Source organism: Ceratotherium simum, chromosome 9 (assembly GCF_057802395.1).
Source record: "Ceratotherium simum simum isolate JZ-2026a chromosome 9, ASM5780239v1, whole genome shotgun sequence".
In the NCBI taxonomy this organism is placed as follows: domain Eukaryota; kingdom Metazoa; phylum Chordata; class Mammalia; order Perissodactyla; family Rhinocerotidae; genus Ceratotherium; species Ceratotherium simum.
The window spans coordinates 51,461,731-51,480,135 of NC_141908.1; the positions used below are offsets into that span (position 1 = coordinate 51,461,731).

At 36.7% G+C, this 18,405-nt stretch overlaps 1 protein-coding gene across 2 annotated transcripts in view; it reads right to left on the reverse strand.

Annotated features, from left to right (window-relative positions):
• SLC25A12 (solute carrier family 25 member 12) overlaps positions 1-18,405 on the reverse strand; it is an 88,905-nt gene that overhangs the window by 12,953 nt on the left and 57,547 nt on the right. For both annotated transcript variants that reach the window (XM_004428191.3, XM_087435393.1), the window contains 4 exons: positions 13,804-13,885; positions 12,371-12,529; positions 9,205-9,257; positions 8,878-8,958 (listed from right to left, as the gene is read on the reverse strand). In XM_004428191.3, coding sequence (XP_004428248.1) covers positions 8,878-8,958; positions 9,205-9,257; positions 12,371-12,529; positions 13,804-13,885 — 375 coding nt within the window. The remainder of the gene's footprint in view (positions 1-8,877; positions 8,959-9,204; positions 9,258-12,370; positions 12,530-13,803; positions 13,886-18,405) is intronic.

Sequence of the window (18,405 nt, forward strand, 5' to 3'; positions counted from 1 at the left end):
TTGAACAAGGGTTACCTATATACAACAGAAATGGGGAGAATGTAAAAACTTCCATTTAATCTTGTGTCACATAAATTTTTTTTTTTAATGAGAAAATAAACCAACTAAAGCTGACAGCAAAAGTTAGGAGAAAAAGGGTGTAATATTGAGATGTCACCACGCCTCCTGATGTGCCTGAGGCCAAGGGGCTGCACACAGGATTAGGCCTGTTGAACCTCCTGCCCTCACAATCCCACCTCAGGGGTAGAGTCCACAAAAGGGCTGGGGACCCGGCCCTGCTTGCGTCAAGTCCCCTGTTTATGTCCTTTGATCTGTTGTCTCCTGTAGTTTGGAACTATTTCCCTTTAACCACAAAAAGTCCAATCTGAACAATTCATTATAAAAAAGTCTTCTCTTACAGAGACTTATGAAAATCTAACTTAAATTTAAGGCCACACCAGCCCATTGAACAGATGTACAAAATAGGTGCATTTAAAACAACCAGACAAACTAATAAAAGTCGCAGAATTAGTTGTCACTAGGACTGACTCAAGAGGAATGGGAACAGACAGTGACTCTGCCTCATACACCATCAACCAAACATTCTTAGATATTTTATAAAGCAATGGGAAATGCTCTGGTTCTTTCTAAAACAGTCTAGGATAGTGACAGTTTAAAAGGAATCAACTGCAATTTGCTCATTGCTGAGTGATGATATATGCCAGGGTGTAAGGATGTGAACAGATAGAACCACACATACCCTCCACTAGGGTAAGGAAGAGTCAAAATCCCTGTGTACCTATCATAAGCCACTTTGACATAAACATATATGGACTTTTTACTTGTGTTCACATTAGTATGCAAGCATAAAGTCAGGACCACACTGACTCCTGGGGATGGGAGTTGGAGAAACTATTTCCAAACAAATCTTTAGAGACGTGTGAGCTCAGCTTGCTGAGGAAGACATCGCATAGGGAGCTGCTCAGCTATATTTCTTGGCTCCCAGGATTAGTAAATGCTCCAACTAATAAGTCGGCCTCTTGCTCACCCAAATAGGTGTGTGTGTGTACGTGTATGTGTGTGTGCATGCACACACATGGGCTGAAGGGAGGAAGCATGGAAGAGTGGAAACATTCTAGGTTTGGAAGGCTGTTGACCTATATTGTCACTAACTTTGTAACCTTGGATAGGTCATAACATTTCATTCCTTGGTTTTGTAATGAGACAATAGGGATCCCAACAACCGCCCTATCTACCTCACAGAGCTCTTGTGCACTAATGCGAGACACTAGGCAGATTGAGAACAAGACACCAAGAGAAGGGATGTGTTCTCCAGAAGGTATGCTGACAGAGGGCCAAGGAAACACCTACAACACGATGGGATTACATTAGCCCTTTGCTGAGAAGTAAATATATTTTGAGTTTTATGACTTCTATCCATTCCTAAGTATATACTCTCTGAAAGAGGTAATGTAATCAGGTAAAAGTGCTCTGGTTAGAGTTTAACATAAAAACAGGTATCTACCAGAGTGATGATTAGAAAATACATATAGGTCAGTCCTATAAGTATAGACTTTTAAACTTTCTCCTTGGTTGACTTGGAAAGACAAATTTTTTCTCACTTAAGTTTATGGATATGTCTAAGAAACTCTACATAATCTTTTTCTTTTAAAAAACTACCAAAGACACCATTAAGATAATTAATAGAAAAGTCACAGACTAGGAAAAATATTCATAACACATATATCTGACGAAGGACTGTATCCGTGATATATTAAGAACTCCTACAAATCAATAATAACCTAATAAAAAACAGGCAGAAGACGTGAACAGATACTTCACAAAAAAAGATATATTAATAGCCGATAAACACATGAAAGGATGCTCAATATCTTTAGGCACCAGGGAAATGCAAATTAAAACCATAAAAAGATATCATTTCACACCAATGACTAAACGACTAAAATAAAATAGCCTAAGACTTTAGACTAGAATGACTAAAATAAAATAGACTAAGAACATCAAGCATCGATGAGGATGTGGAGTTCCTGGAATACTCGTACACTGCTGATGAGACTGTAAAATGGTCCACCCACTTTGACGAACCAACTGGCAGTTTCTTTTAAATTGAACATACACCTACCCCATTCTACTCGTAGATCTTCACCCAAGAAAAATAAAAGCACATGTTGACGAAAAGATTTGTACAAGAATGTTTATAGCAGCCTTATTTATAACAGATAAAAACTAGAAACAACCCAAATGTCCATCAACAGAAGAATGGATAAGCAAATTGTGGTTGATTCACACAATAGAATAATGCTCAGTAAAATTAAAAACAAAAAAACACAACTACTTGATACCCACACAACAATAAGGATGACTCTTGAAAATGTTATGTTAAGCAAAAGAGGCCAACCATGAAAGAATGCATTTTGTATGATACCATTTATATGAAATCTGAGAAGAAACAAAACGAGTGAGAGAAATCAGAACAGGGGTTGCCTGGGGGTGCAGAGGAGTGACTGACTGGAAAGAGGCATAAATGAATTTTCTGGAGTGAAATGTTCCATCTTATCTTGCGTGGTGATTTCATGGTTGTGCACAATTGTTAAAACTCACTGAGCTGACATCTAAGATCTGTTCATTTTTTTATATGTTAATTATACCTTAATAAATTAACATAGATATGTTAAATTTTTATTATATATACGTCTATAATAAAAAAAAAAGAAAGAAAAGCCACTACAAAGTTGAACGGGCTCATCTAGATTTATTTTGACACATGGAGAAGGCCCTGATTTGGTTCCTTAAGAGAGCATTATAGAATAAAAGAAGTTGGTCTTAAAATCAAAATACTTGGGCTCACATGAAACCTGCAGCATATATTAGCTGGGTCATTTAGAGTGAGAGAGTTAGCCTTTCTGAGCTTCTATTCCTCATCTACTTATTTCATAGGAGGTGACAATAGTGAATATTAAAGTACTTTGAATATTCTAAGTTGACATTATAGTATTATTCCTGCCCACAACAGATATCATAATTAAACAGTCAATTATATTTATGTCTGATATGGACATGTAATATGTGTGTATATACATATATTTATGTATTCATACATATATAAAGAGAGACTTTCTAATAGAAAAATAAAAACATATGGCCTGATAAGAATGGCTCAGCTCTGAGAACGGGAATAAATTATTTGCAACACTACACATACGGCATTCATAACAGATATTTACTGAGTAACTATATACACACAGATACTCTCTTACCCAATCTCCACTTAAAGAAGGGTCAAGCAATTAATATACCTAAAGTTCAATTTATAGATACCACAACAAAAAAATTTATGTTAGCACATCTAAATTAGCATAAATTCTGAACTAGTAAGTCTTTTTTGAGAAGGTTTTGATATAAGTATAAAACAAAAGTTTGGTTAATGTTCACAATGAAGATTTAAAATCTGAAAATGCACACCCTGTTTATACTTGTATTCCCAAAGGTTATATTCTATTTCTAAAATGAAAAGTTCCACTGTGATTCTCTGCTGCCCTTAGAAAGTGAGAGCTGCTTGCATTTCCAATCAAGAAGTCAGAGTCAACAAAACTTCCATCTGGTTTAAAAAAGAATGTATGCGTGTCTGTGTGTGTGCACATGCCTATGCATACGAGCATGTGCACATGTGTATGAAAACATTAGAAGGTAATATACCAGAATGTTGACAATGAAAAATAAAAGTGTCATTTAGTAATATCTCTGTTCAAGGCAAAAGACTCTAAAAATTTTAGGTTAAAAATTTGTGTGAAAGGGCCGGCCCCGTGGCTTGGTGGTTAAGTGAGCGCGCTCCACTGCTGGCGACCCGGGTTCGGATCCCGGGCTCGCACCAACGCGCTGCTTCTCCGGCCATGCTGAGGCCGCGTCCCGCATACAGCAACTAGAAGGATGTGCAGCTATGACACGCAACTATCTACTGGGGCTTTGGGGGGAAAAATAAATAAATAAAATCTTTAAAAAAAAAAAAAAAAAAAAAATTTGTGTGAAAGATCAAAGACCTAAATGTCTAAGAGCTAAAACTATAAAACTCTTAGAAGAAAACAGAAGTATAAATCTTTGAGATCTTGGATTAGGCAATGATTTCTTAGGTACGACACCAAAAGCACAAGCAACAAAAGAAAATATAGATAAATTGGACTTCATTAAAATCAAAGTCCAATTCTTCAAAGGACGCCGTTAAGAAAGTAGAAATATTTGTAAATCACATATCTGATAAGAGACTCTAAATATATAAAGAACTCTTGTAACTCAATAATAAAAGACAAACAATCCAATTAAAAAATGGGCAAAGATTCTGATAGACATTTCTCCAAAGAAGAGATACCAATGCCAATACATTCATAAAAAGATGCTCAACACCATCAGTCATTAGATCACAATAAGATACCACTCCACACCCACTAGGATGGCCATAATGAAAAGACAGATAATCACAAGTGTTGACAAGGATGAGGAGAAGTCAGAACCCTCATACATTGCTGGTAGAAATGTAAAATGGCGCAGTCACTTTGGAAAACAGTCTGGCAATTCCTCAAAATACTAATTAGAGTTACCATACGACCCACCAAATTCCACTTCTAGGTATATACCCAAGAGAAATGAAAGCATACGTCCACACAAAACTTTTTACATGAATGTTCATGGCAGCATTATTTATAACAGCAAAAACTGGAAAACAACCCAAATCTTCAACAACTAATGAATGGATAAAGAAAATGTGGTGTATCTACATAATTGAATATTATTCAGCAATAAGAAGGCCTGAAGTACTGATTCATGCTACAACGTGGATGAACCTTGAAAATATTATGCTGAGTGAAAGAAGCCAGACACGAAAGACCACATACTGTATCATCCCATTTATATGAAACGTTCAGAATCAGTGAATCTGTGGAGATAGAAAGTTTATTAGTGGTCGTCTAAGCCTTGGTGGGGGGAGGGAGGGAAGACTGTGGCAATAGTCACAGGGTACCAGGTTTCTTTTTGAAAATAAAAATGTTCTAAAATTGATTGTGGTGATAGTCACACAATTCTATGAATATACTAAAAACTGCTGAATTGTTCACTTTAAGTGGGGGGAATTGTATCGTATGTGAATTATATCTCAAAAAAGCTGTTATTCTAAAAGTTTTCCTGAAACATAGCAGGCATTCAGTGAATGAGAGAATGAGTAAATCAAAGAACGAATGAATAGAAACATATACCAAATATGAAAGAATATGGATTTGGAGACAGAAGTGGTTTGAATCTCAACTTTTCCATTTACTAAGTGCTAGATTTCACTGAGCTTTTAGTTTCTTCAACTCTAGCTGAGAATAATAATGAGATAATGCCTATAAAGTGTTCAATTCAGTGCAAGATGCTCAAGAAATGGTAGCTATTATGATGAATTATAATGATAAGCAGATATTTTCTTTGATGATATGTAAAATGAAGCAAATCACGATAAAAAATTCTACTTTCAAATTACCACAGTGGAATAAGATTAGATTTAAGACTAAGTTTTATCTGGTGAGTATGATCAGGAACTGCCCCTTTTCTATGAGATACAAACATAGCCTAAGTCTGGTTCCCTTCACAGGAGGAAAAAAACTCTAAATTCTTCTCAGCCTTGACAGCTTATTCAATGAGAATGAATAAACGAAAGAATGAATGCATGGAAACATACCAAACATGAATGAATATGGATTGGAAGACAAAAGTGGTTGAATCTCAACTTTGCCATTTACTAAGCCCTGGCTTAGTAAAACCTCACTGAGGTTTTATTTTCTTCAACACTACTTGAGAATAATAATGAGATAATGCCTATAAAATGTTCAGCCCAGTAGGAAAAGTCCCTACTGCTCATTAGCAATCTAGCAGATTAGAGCTACATTAAAGTAAAAATCAGTGTCAAGGATAGTGCTAATATTTTAGCTAAGTTGAGCAGTAGGTTCATACATGTTCATTTTATTATTACTCTTTATATCTATATAGTGTATACTGTTTTGCACGTATCAAATATCTCATACTTTTAAAAATGAAGCATAGGGGCCGGCACCATGGCTTAGTGGTTAAGTGTGCGTGTTCCGCTACTGGCGGCCCGGGTTCGGACCCCGGGCGCACTCGTGCTGCTTCTCCGGCCATGCTGAGGCTGCGTCCCACATACAGCAACTAGAAGGATGTGCAACTATGACATACAACTATCTGCTGGGGCTTTGGGGAGAAAAGGAGGAGGATTGGCAATAGATGTTAGCTCAGAGCCAGTCTTCCTCAGCAAAAAAAAGAGAGGAGGATTAGCATGGATGTTAGCTCAGGGCTGATCTTCCTCAAAAAAAAAAAAAAATGAATCCTAAAACAAAACAAACAACAACAAAAAACATATAATGTCTAAGGAGTGGATATTTTTATTTCTTGGTCACTTCATGATCTAGTCTGTGCACACCATTTTTCCTAAAGGGCAGCATAGTCATTTTCATAGCAGTAGAATTTCCCTCCCTTACATAGGAAACTCAAAGCCCAGGACCTAGCTGTTCTTTCTGCTGAGGAAAAAAACCTATAAAGCCAATACTGACTGCTCAGTTTGAGCTTTTCTTCTGAATTAACCTGCATTAGGTTAGCACACTAAGTACATCTTTAAAATGGAGTGATCTTTGGAAGAACAGCAGCACTCTTGTCACCTGGTGGCTCTGACAGCATTCAGCCAAACACCCACAGGGACACTGCACATTACATCACCACCACCGCCCAGGATGGTGAGGGTTCTCATGATCAGCCTCATGCGCAGCCACTCTTCCCAGTGTTTACCTGGTGGCTGCTTACCAGGTTTCACTCAGTAAAGAGAGTATTCCTATATTCCACAGTGCCTGACAGTCTAGAAGTAGAGACTCATCCTTTTTTTAAGTTTTTATTCTATGTTGAAATACATAGAATACATAGAAACTCAATAATTGCATATTTTTTTCCTCCCTGAAGGAAGAGGTTTAGAGGAAACAGGGAAGCAGAACATGTTCGAGGTGCAGGACTGCAGACAACCTAATCGTTCTGCCTAGAGCCCAATCTGACTATTTTTCATGCTGTCAATTTCCTGCTAGACAATCCATCAAAGCTTCCAGAAATGCGTCATGATTAAGGAAGAGATTTAGAGTGTCAGCACAACCCTCAAGGCACCCCAGACTTCAAAAGAAATTCCCAAAGTTCAAACCTAGAAACAGGGTCCATAACTAGGAAGAACAAAGGAACCACATATCTGATTATGGTTTAACGACTTAGGTCACATGTCAGACATGAGAACAGGTCAGCTTCATGGGCAAAAACCTCTAGATATTACAAATGGAAACAGAAATAATTAGCTACACAGAAGAGAAAGAACATCACTTAGGAAATGTTTGGCAAATTTATGCACGTGCTGTGGCAAAACTGAATCAGGAAACTTCTTAACCAAACTGAAACTAAAACCAAGGAGAAAAAGAATAGTTATGATTTGAAAAGCTTCTCTCATTAGAAGAGAAATAATTACAACGTCTAATTGGCATAAAGGAAGAGGAGAAACTACATTTTTGGTGATCTGCCTAAGCAAAGGTTTTATTCTATGTCTATTATTTGTCCTTCACGAACAAAGCAAGTCAGCCAAAGAGGTGAGTTTTCCTCCTGAGAATGCACATGGGGGCATGCATGCAGGCATACACGCAAATGCATGTACACACCCACACCCACACACACCCACACACACACACCTAGCCACCTCTTATAGGAACTTTGGTTACAGAAAGGTGAGGACGCAGGTATGTGCCAGGCTGACAAATCTCATCAAGGAGAATCCAGAGCAGCCTCTCTCTCTGACCCTGAGGGCATCTTCTCCGAACTAAAAGCTGCAAAGGTTATCGACCTCATCACCTCAGGTTCCACAAGCAACTGAGGAGGGTTTAGCCAAGATTGTCAGCCAATTCAACTGGAAGTTATTAAGGGTTTCAGGGACAAAATAGACTAAGTCAGGCTTAAACAAATCACATATTACCAAACGTGAAATGAACACCACAAATAAAATTAGTTGAGCAGCACACTTAGATTTAAGAATTGATCTAAATCCAACGTCACGCTCACACTTTAAAGATAGAAACCTTTGTGCTCTAAGTAAATATAATCTGAATCTCTGCATTCAAATTGTCAATAGCCTCAACATAGTTATGGTTCTTTGCTATACCTTCTGGTCCCTAAAGAAGGAAAATTATAATTATAACACAATGGCTTACTCAGTCCTACACCTAAAATATAAGGTCCAAATCAGCCATCTCACATTTATTTTAAAGTTCCAGTCAATATAAATGTAGGGTAACTCTACCTACTACTCTATTTTCTGTGATATTTAAGAAGAATCAGAAGTAGAACTTTAAAAAATGTGGAAGATAATGGATCAGGAGCTTCTAAGAGACTAAGCTGACAAAAATACTACTTCTTTTCTGCACTCAGAAGCAGTTAGGGCCGGCCCCGTGGCTTAGCGGTTAAGTGCGTGCGCTCTGCTGCTGGCGGCCTGGGTTCGGATCCAGGGCGCGCACCGATGCACCGCTTCTCCGGCAATGCTGAGGCCGTGTCCCACATACAGCAACTAGAAGGATGTGCAGCTATGACATACAACTATCTACTGGGGCTTTGGGGGGAAAAAATAAATAAAAAAAAAAAAAAAAAAAAGAAGCAGTTAGATGATGCAATGAAATTAAAAAATCATTCCATATGATCACTGAGAAAATCTGCTTAGAATCCCTTGAGTTCAGGGAGAATGTCACTCAGATATTATATCTAACATGTATAAAGGTTAAAAGAACATATTTGCCACAAGAAATGCCCAGAATTAATACTTACACAACCTCCAGCAAGAATTTCTGCTAAAAGTGGAATGGAGCCATCTCTTCTGGTAAATTTGTCCCGGACAAAATCATTAACCTAAATAGAAAGACAACATCAGTTAACCAGAATTCCCAACCATTTCCTCTACTGGCATGTTATTAGTTTTCCAAGTCAGCAAAATATTTGTCTCATGATAAAATTAAAAATTATCAAAAGTTTACATATAAATTTAAAATTTTACAAATGCCTTGATAGTGGACCAGTCTCAGTAGCATCATTTTTCATTTTTGGCTTAATGATAATCTAAACCAATGACATAAATTCAATGAGAAAGAAACTTACAGTCAGTTTAATGGCCTTTTCTGGAGCAACCCCTATAAGCTGTGGTATCAGACCTAGGTAAACAGAGAGAATCGTTAGCAACATAGATGTACTAGACATGAATATACAAGCCCAACAAGGGATGGTTTTCCCCATATTATTTACCCATCAAACATTTTAGAGTTTTCATTAAAATGGGAAAAAATGGATTATCCTAAACACTCTGTATATGTATGTAATAATTATTTATGTGAAATATAATGTTATGCTTCCTCAAGGCTAAAAATTCTTTTCTTAAGTATGCTTCCTTTAAAGCCTAGTTATCTAACACCTCCCAAAAAGTACATGAGGAAGGAATGGAGCCCATGGATCTTCCCTATTCCAGGAACACTGTCAATAAAAATGTAACCAAATTCCCTCTCTTTACAACCAACACCATACAAACATACACAGACACTTTAAAGAATTCAGTGTTATATGCTTGGAAAAGCTCTGCAAAGCGTGCTGTAAAGTAGACCCAGATTTTGCCACAGATGATGCTACCTGTGTAACAGCATACGGTTGCTTTGTTATTACAGAATACCAACTCCCATAATTTTCTCCTTAGAGAAACTCAGAATTCAGTACTCATTTATTTAAAAGGAAGCCAAAACTGCAAAGAAAAATGCAGTTTAAGTATCATTTAATGGGTATCTTCTACAAGCAAAAACATATGCCTATTGTATTATTTACTAATATATGTCAAACTTAAGACATTTCAAAAGAACCGTCTTAAAACAAAGGAAATCATTATTCTTAGAAAGTTAAATTTCCCAGGCTGGCTGCAAACTGGAAAAGAAAAAAACATATAAACAATTCAACATCTGTAGATATTCATAGAGCTCAGCTTTCTAAAGCATACAGATTATCCAAATTGTTAGCACGTTTCTTGCATAGATTTTTTTAAAGATGCTAACAATAAACATTTTATATCCTTTAAATCACCCAGCCAAGGGGGAGTTATGTATGTGTTTGCACGCTCACTGCTGATCTTAAGCCCTACTTTGAGGATACTGCTGAGTGATTTTCTATGAGTTGAGAGCCAGCAAGTAATCATACATACAGGCTACTGTCAGTCAAACTGAATTATCAATGACAAACACAAATCTGAACACACCTTTAATGGGTAGCAGACTGTTAAAAGAATAAATCAGCAGATGGCAGTCTTAACTTGCTAACCCTCATGATTATCAGGCCCTATTACTTTTAATCTAACTCCCATACAACCATGTCAGCATGTGCATTTGTTTTACAACTTGCCTCCATAAGGCTCACGGAATTTTAATAAAGTACTGATTTATGTCATTTTATCATTATTTCCTGCAAAGAAATTTAGGCTAATCTGTCAACAATTTTGTCAATCAACTGACAGAATAATCGACCAGTTCTAAGCAATATATGACAATCTCAATAATCATAGTGTTCACATACAGGACTCCCACAATCTTCTCCCTAATACAAGAGTCTCTCATTTAAAGGACTGATTTTATTAGCTCACATCCTGAATAAAGCTAGCAATCCCTCTGCCTCTCCCCACCTCCTCCCACCAAAATCATTACATTGGACCCATTTAATTAACATGACATTTCTCCCAAATGAAATCTTCTGTAAGCATCCATCCATTGAGAAGGCTAAACTGTGCAGTATATATCTAGGGTCCTTCTAATAGATGACATTCTCTTTAAAAGTACACCAAGGAGGAAGAAAGGTCATCATTCGACAAAGAAAGATTAGAGATGTCAAAGAAAAAAAACAACCTTAGCTCCACTCAATGAGAAGATTCCCTATTAAATAAAATCTAGATATGCAGGGTTTAATACAGTTTAAAACAAGCATTCACATGACAGATCTGCATTCTGGACAACGCACACTTCTTCCCACGGAGTACACGCTGTACAGCTAGAATTTAGAGAGGCTAGAGCTCTGAATATTTGAGCACAATTAATTACTTTCATTCTCAGGAGCTGAGTATTTGAGCCTAGTTTGATTTCAGAACCACCCTCTTCTCTTATGCTACACATATTGCCAAAAATAAACATCCTCATGACCTGCTCCTTCACATATAAGTGTATCCGAGCTACATTTCTCACTTGAATATCTGCACATAATGCTAACCAGAGGTGTTTTTCCTCCTGTCCATGAGCATAAAGCTTTGTTCAGGCCCAGTCTTTCTTTCCAAGGAAGAGGTTCTAAGCCAAATAGTTCAACAGAGCTCAGAAAGAGCTAGGGATTAATGAGACCGTGTGTGCAAACAAACAAGTACAGTAAATTACATAAATGCCCTGGACTTGAGTATGTATAGAGTATTTTCAAAGAATTCCAAGTGGCGCCAAAAGAGATTAAAAAATTAATCTCCCTCCCAAAGGAAACCCTAAATTCTAATGTGAAAACATGTACATGAAAGTCATTCCCTCTCCAAAGAGAACAAGTTGCTACAAAGCCAACGGGGGTGGGGAGAATTCTGCACGGGGCCGCTGCCTCTGATGCCGACAGCACTGTGCTCAGCCAGAGCTGGTGGTAACATTCCCAGCAGAAGAAAATCTCTCTGCTTTCACTCAGTGCCTCTGAGCCAAGGGGAGGAAGGAGCAAGAATTAGACTTGGAGCCAAAAGGTTTTCTTTTATTTTTTGTAAACTTTGGATGACTCACTGGAAAAGACTTATGAATGGTCTCCTTGGAAGAGACAAAAACATTTGATATTTCTTTCAGTTGAAACAAGTGGGTAGAGGGTAAACTCACCTTCGAGTGGCAGCCTGGCTTCTATTTCACAGAGAAGAGGTGTATTTCTCCTCTCTAATTCTTTGAGAAAAGAAGCTCTCTATTTCTTAGCTGTCGTCCTTGATTTCTACCTGCAGACACGTGCCTTAGTTTGTAAGAGCACAGTGACCACAGACCCATATTGGGACACACAGGATTTGGATTCCAAGAAATATAAATAGCATGAAGAAGAAATGAAGACCTTGTTTGCAGACTAATATTGCTAGCTATTAGCAAGAATGTAAAAAGGGAAATGAGCAATGAGAAAATAGAAAGAAACAGCCCTAATCTGACTGGACAGGCTACGCATTGATTTTCATAACGTGCGATTTAAAAGCTGCTGCTGGTGAGATAAAATCACTAACTTCAGCAGCTGAGATTTGCTTACTCACCCCGGTAGAGTCCAAAGAAGCCCTCATAACGCAAGACTTTCTTAAAACAGTCAAAGCTGTTTTTGTACATCAGCTCCCCCACAACAGAGCCAGTGCCACGTTGGTTTTGCATGCGGGTCTTCACCAGATCTATAGGATATACTGCAGTAGCTCCCACAGCTACAAATAAAACAATTTTTAGGCTTAAAAGAGAGCACAATTAAATGGAGAATCAATAAGGACAACAAATCCTATCTCAAAGGACTAGAAAATAAAACACAATATCTATTCTCACAAAAGACTATGTTATTTTTCCTTCTCCCATACACAGCTGAAGGATGACAGGCTTGCAACTGATGGGATCCATAAATACAGCTGTTTCAGAGAACAACTGTAGTGGATTTTCAAATTATCACCAACATTAGATAATCAACACTCAATTTTCTATGACAACATTAAACTATTACATATAAAACTTATTTCTTTATATTTTCCATTAAATGCCTAAATATTATACAGTTATCCCTTAAAATGACTATATATGTATACATAGGTGGCTGTAATTTTAAAATTTAGTTTACTGAATTATTTAGATAAATGAATCTTAGTTGCAACCATAATATTGGAACCAAATCTCAACAGGACCCTATCCCTATGTACAGAATTTGGTTTCAAAAAAAAAAGTCCAGGCTTTAGAACTTCTCAGGGACTGAAAAATTTATAACATGAACTAGAGTATTATATTTTTCAATGTTGAAAACCAAAACATGCTTTGCAACTTCTAAAACTGAGACTCAAAAGAAAAAAAATAATAGTTTCATCAGTTCAGGCTTGTTTTGAAAACTCCTAAGTATTTTAATCACACCTGCTAGGTTCTTCTCAAAAAAGCAACTTCAGATTCTACACATTTTCTATGGAGAGATTTAAGCAAAAACAGTCTCAAATTTTGCCCAGGAGCAGGGAGGGAAGGTTCATTTTAGCAAATAAACTACAAGTCTCGATACTCTTCAACCAGTAAAAGGGGAGAGGAAAAAAATACAAGCAGAAAAGCAAAAGTGAATCACTTTGAGAGGTTGTTTTATTTCATAAGGTTCTGGGATTTGTACCCCAAATCTTGATTTCCTAGCTGCCCCCACCCCAACACCATAAACACAGTTTTATTCTCCATTTCCTCCACCGGCTCTAACCAGGATAATTAAGGTGAGTGCAGCACAGCATCCAAGACTGTCACCTTACTACAGAGGTTTCGTCCTGAAGACAGAGTGGAGCCAGAGGGGCCATGGCCATGCTGGGACAAGTCCTCTGATCACAGGTGAAAATAAAGAACACTTCAGAAAGCCCCGCAGTCGTGACCCGTGCGAACAACGAACTGCACCTTTGCTGATCTGTCCCGGTCTAGTGAGATAATATTACATTAACACAAGCTTGAAATAGCACATAGACATGTCACTCACCTCCAGCAATTGAGCCCAGAGTGAATCTGTAAGCGGACTCGGCAACCTGGAGCCAGACAGTCCTGCCTAAACCGAAAGATTGCTGTGGGGAGGAAGAAAACGTAAAAAGTTTTGGAAAAGCATACAGCAAATGAAAAAAGCTACAATTTGGCTATTTTAAGATTTTTAAATAGATACCTTTATTATTAGCATTGAAAAACCATATCCAGCCAAACAGACGCAGCAGCTTTTCTCCCCCCACTTTTTTATAAGCCTAGTAATGCCTCATTTATCTGCTACTATTGAGAAAGACACTATCATTCTACAGAAACAAATCTTTCAGGTAAATAAACATTTCAGATATAAAATCTTTCCCTCTTCTTTACTTTAACCAACTTACAATTTAAAAATCTTTCTCAAATGTACAAAGACTATCTTGATTCCTAAATCAGAGAATGTTGATCATAATCTACCATTTCTAATGACTACAGGTCATCATATTCATATGTCCATCAGTTACTGCACCAAGATCTAATGCAGCTGTTTGTGCTCTTTTCCCATGCCTGACAGCTAGTACTTCTTTTACCAACAGGCTCCTAGTTTGATTTTGCTGCCTCTCATCTTGTAGGGCCTGAAAAATCACATAACTAGGATTGTTAGGACTATACGTAAAGCAAAGTCAAAGGCTTCTCTTTTGGTCTAAAGTGAATAACTTTAATAACTACTATTTCAAGGGTTCAGAACCTTTGTCCCCTTATTTCTGGCTTTGCAGCTCAACCACTGAGGATATCGCTAGTATCTGTGACCTAAGCTACTGAGCATTTGCTCTCCTAGAACTATGTATTCCCCAACTCTACCCGCGCAAAGAAAACAGCTGAAGGCCTTTAAAAACTAAATCCCTAGGGCCTCAGGCTTACACATTTTTAAAAGGCTTCAAATCATTCTGCTATGTAGTTAGGCTGAGAACCACTGTCCTAGCCACATTTATAGTTCTAATGTAAAATCTATTATGATACTAAAGCACAGGGGAAAATCTTATTGTGATTCAGAATGTTATTCCATAGGTATCCCACAGCATAAATGATCTGATTTGCTTTCATTTGTACAATCTCTTCAAAGCTCAATTAACCAAGTTAAACATGGCAAAGCCAGATATTTACAATTTGGAAAGGAACCTATAGAAATGTTTTATCTGCCTTCCTGTTTTGTAAATTTTGCACCACAATAAGCATCATTTCTGTTTTAACCAAAGCATCTGATATCTAAATATTTAATGTTTGATTGTGATCTCTGTAGGCAGAGATCTTTTAAAAGCTCATTATGTTGTGGTTCAATAAATTGTATAGTAAAAAGGAAAATAGGTAGTGTTTAATGAAAAGTCAAGATGAAATGCTTGGAGAACCTGGCAATTAGTAAAACATCATTACTTCAAAAAATATCACTACATAGTTTATAAATCTCAACTATCCCAATATACCAACTTTATTATAATCTGATTAGGTGAAAGTATAGATCTATTACATCCAAAACTGTATTTAATATATGGGAGAAATCATCATACAAAGGGTGGAAAATTACACGTAGTAGGACATAATCATGGTCTTGTAGGGAATACATTTTTTCCTATCAAGTTAGCCCAAGCAACTGCCTAGCCATCTCTTATGCCTGATTTACATGTTGTAACAAAAGTGAGTAATTAATAATTTGAGATTGGTACTTTTATTTGAAATCTAATAAGGGAAAGAGAAGGATATTTTAACAAAACCTTGACTATAAGCCTAATTTTGATTCATTCACAGAACAGCACAAAATGTGTCATCCAAAAAGATAACTACTTTTTGTTCTGTTTATTACTATAGTAGTTATACTAATTTTGGACTGTTTAGAGATTTGCTGTCTCCCAAAAGGTGAAAGTACTTTACCAAGCACTCCAGGACCTGCACCCTAATGCAGCCCATAGGAGTCCTATGTTTTTCAATCTTCTGGAAATAAATTCCCCTGTGAGACCATCAGGAGGATGCTGACTCTTAGCAATTTCTACCCACAGTGAGACCACACTGTACTATTTTGTCAGTCAGTCTACTGCACATACAAAGGTATGATGGTGATACTATGGACAGGACAGGTGACTTGCCAAAGGTCTCACTATGAAATGGGGAAGAAGCAGAGTGATGGCCCTGGTCACCCCAAAGCATTCTCTATTGTTCTTTAAGTCAACAGTCTCCAACAACTGTTTATGACTGAACACTCCTGCCAGGCAAAGATTTTAAGCACCTAACCCTAATATATGATTTCATTTATAAACTATATGCATGTTTCACAGTACTAATTATATATATATAAATCTAAATAATAAATATTAGAAAATTACATATAATATACACTTTAAACATATACAAAAACAGAAATTATAAAAGAATGAGATGAAATGAAATGATTTTTTTAAATTTTATTTTTCATTTATTAATGCAAAAATTTGGTATCACTTTAAGGTATTATATTGCCTGAATATGCTTCAGTTAGTTTTTTAAATGTTAATTGAACACAGTGAGGCTAACCAGCTAATTCTGATAACTCTGTTTCAAAGACAACATAGCTGAAAACAAACACAATCTGTACCTTCAAGGTAAAGATGATGTTTAACATCACACATTTTGAAGAAATTCAAGTTATGGCATTTTGCTTAGATTTAAAAATCTTTTAAAATTAACGTGGCTGTTATGCTACCTACTAAACACAAAACATATACTTTTTAACTTCTCAAAACATGCACGTAAAACTTTTTTCCAAAACTGGAGTTTCTCAATCATAAAACTGGGTGAAAACAAACCTCAATCTCATAGATTATGAATTATTTTCAATCATGTCTCCTTCCAAAAAAATATGTTGAACTAAAACTAACAGAATAGGGCCGGCTCTGTGGCTTGGCGGTTGAGTGCGCGCGCTCTGATGCTGGCGTCTGGTTCGATCCCGGCGCAAGACCGGGCACCACTTTCCGGCTCCAACGCGAGGCCGAGTCCCACGTACAGCAACTGGAAGGATGTGAACCTATGACATACAACTATCTACTGGGGCTTTGGGGGGAAAAAAATGAATAAATAAAATCTTTAAAACTAACAGAATAAAAGGGTGATCCCAAATAAGAATCAAGTAACCACTAATTCCCTTATTCATATAAAAGATCTCTCCTGTGTTCAACTACATATATTTTCTTTATACTCTCTTCCTTTAAAGAATGTTTATAAGCCCTACAAAATCCTATGAAAACTGAAGGATTATATTGTGCTTTAATTCTTAGCTAAAAACATCTCTAACTATAAATACCCAAGTGCCGTTTGAAAGAAACGTCGCCTCTACCCTTATTAAACAGCATTTATTTTAAAAAATACGTGTAAAAAAATATATATGGTTACTAAAGGTTTTTTTTAGGTTTAGCTATCACTATAACTTATGGTTCACTTGTATTCGGGTATGTAAATTAATATAATTAATGCTATGGATTTCACCTTATGAATATTCATAAGTAGAATGCCACTGTAGCTGTCATCCCTATTAATGACTGTGTACTGAATTTTTAGCATTTAGGCTGAAAGAAAATACTCAGCACTAAGAAGATCGCCTACCGAGAGCAAATAGGCCAAAGGAAAAGGTGCTCTTTCGTTTAAGGTTATGATTATGATCATGAAGGTGATATTTAACAAGATTAATTAAGTGTTTTTCAAAGCAAAATAAGAGCTGAGAATCTTAAATGATTTTTAACCTGCTCTCTTAGCATATGTGTATGAGAGGAAATGACCTGAGATCTCATTTGGAGAGGAGAGACTTCTTTTGCTTTTGTTGTCAAATGTACCTCATCCAATAAATAAGAATTAGATAAAGCAAGGTCATGTCAGTTAACAAGTCAAGTAACTTGCCCAAACCACGGTGCTTCATGCAATATGCCAACCCGATAAAGAGAACTGCCTCTTCCGAACGGCATGCTATTCATGGATAGAAGAAAAGGAAGGAAAAGCTGAAGTCTTTTATACTGAGCATAGGAGGGGGAAAAAAAGGCTAGAGTTCACATCAACTAAAATGTATGATTGGAATGGCAAAATAAGGCTAGGGAAAGTAAAACAAAATTCTTTTGTCAGCAAATCACACCTATGAATTTAATATGCCTGGATTCGAATTCAGTCTTCTTGGCTTTACAAAACAAGATTAAAACCCAAAGCTGTGACAGTCAAAGAGACGAGGGTAAAGAAAAAGAAAAAAAAATTCTCCCTAATACTAAACAATATACACTTTTCTCTCAGTTAAGAGGGGAGTTAAATTGTGTTCAAGACTGTAATACGTCTTTAAAACTAATAATTTAAATGCCTCAATGGCTAATAAATAAATAAAACTCCTAAAATGGCTAATAAATAAATAAATAATATATAAACCCAATTTCCTCCTCTTTGAGAACAGACTTCCATTGATGGTAAAACTATCACAGGTGACAGAGGTAAAAAGTTCCAAAAAAAAGGAACTAGTAAGTGGATTGTAATGTTTTCTCTTTACTCATGAATCCAAGGTTCAAAGAAGATCCATGAGAATGCAAAATACACAATAGAGACAAAGTCCTATGTCGAAGGAATGCTA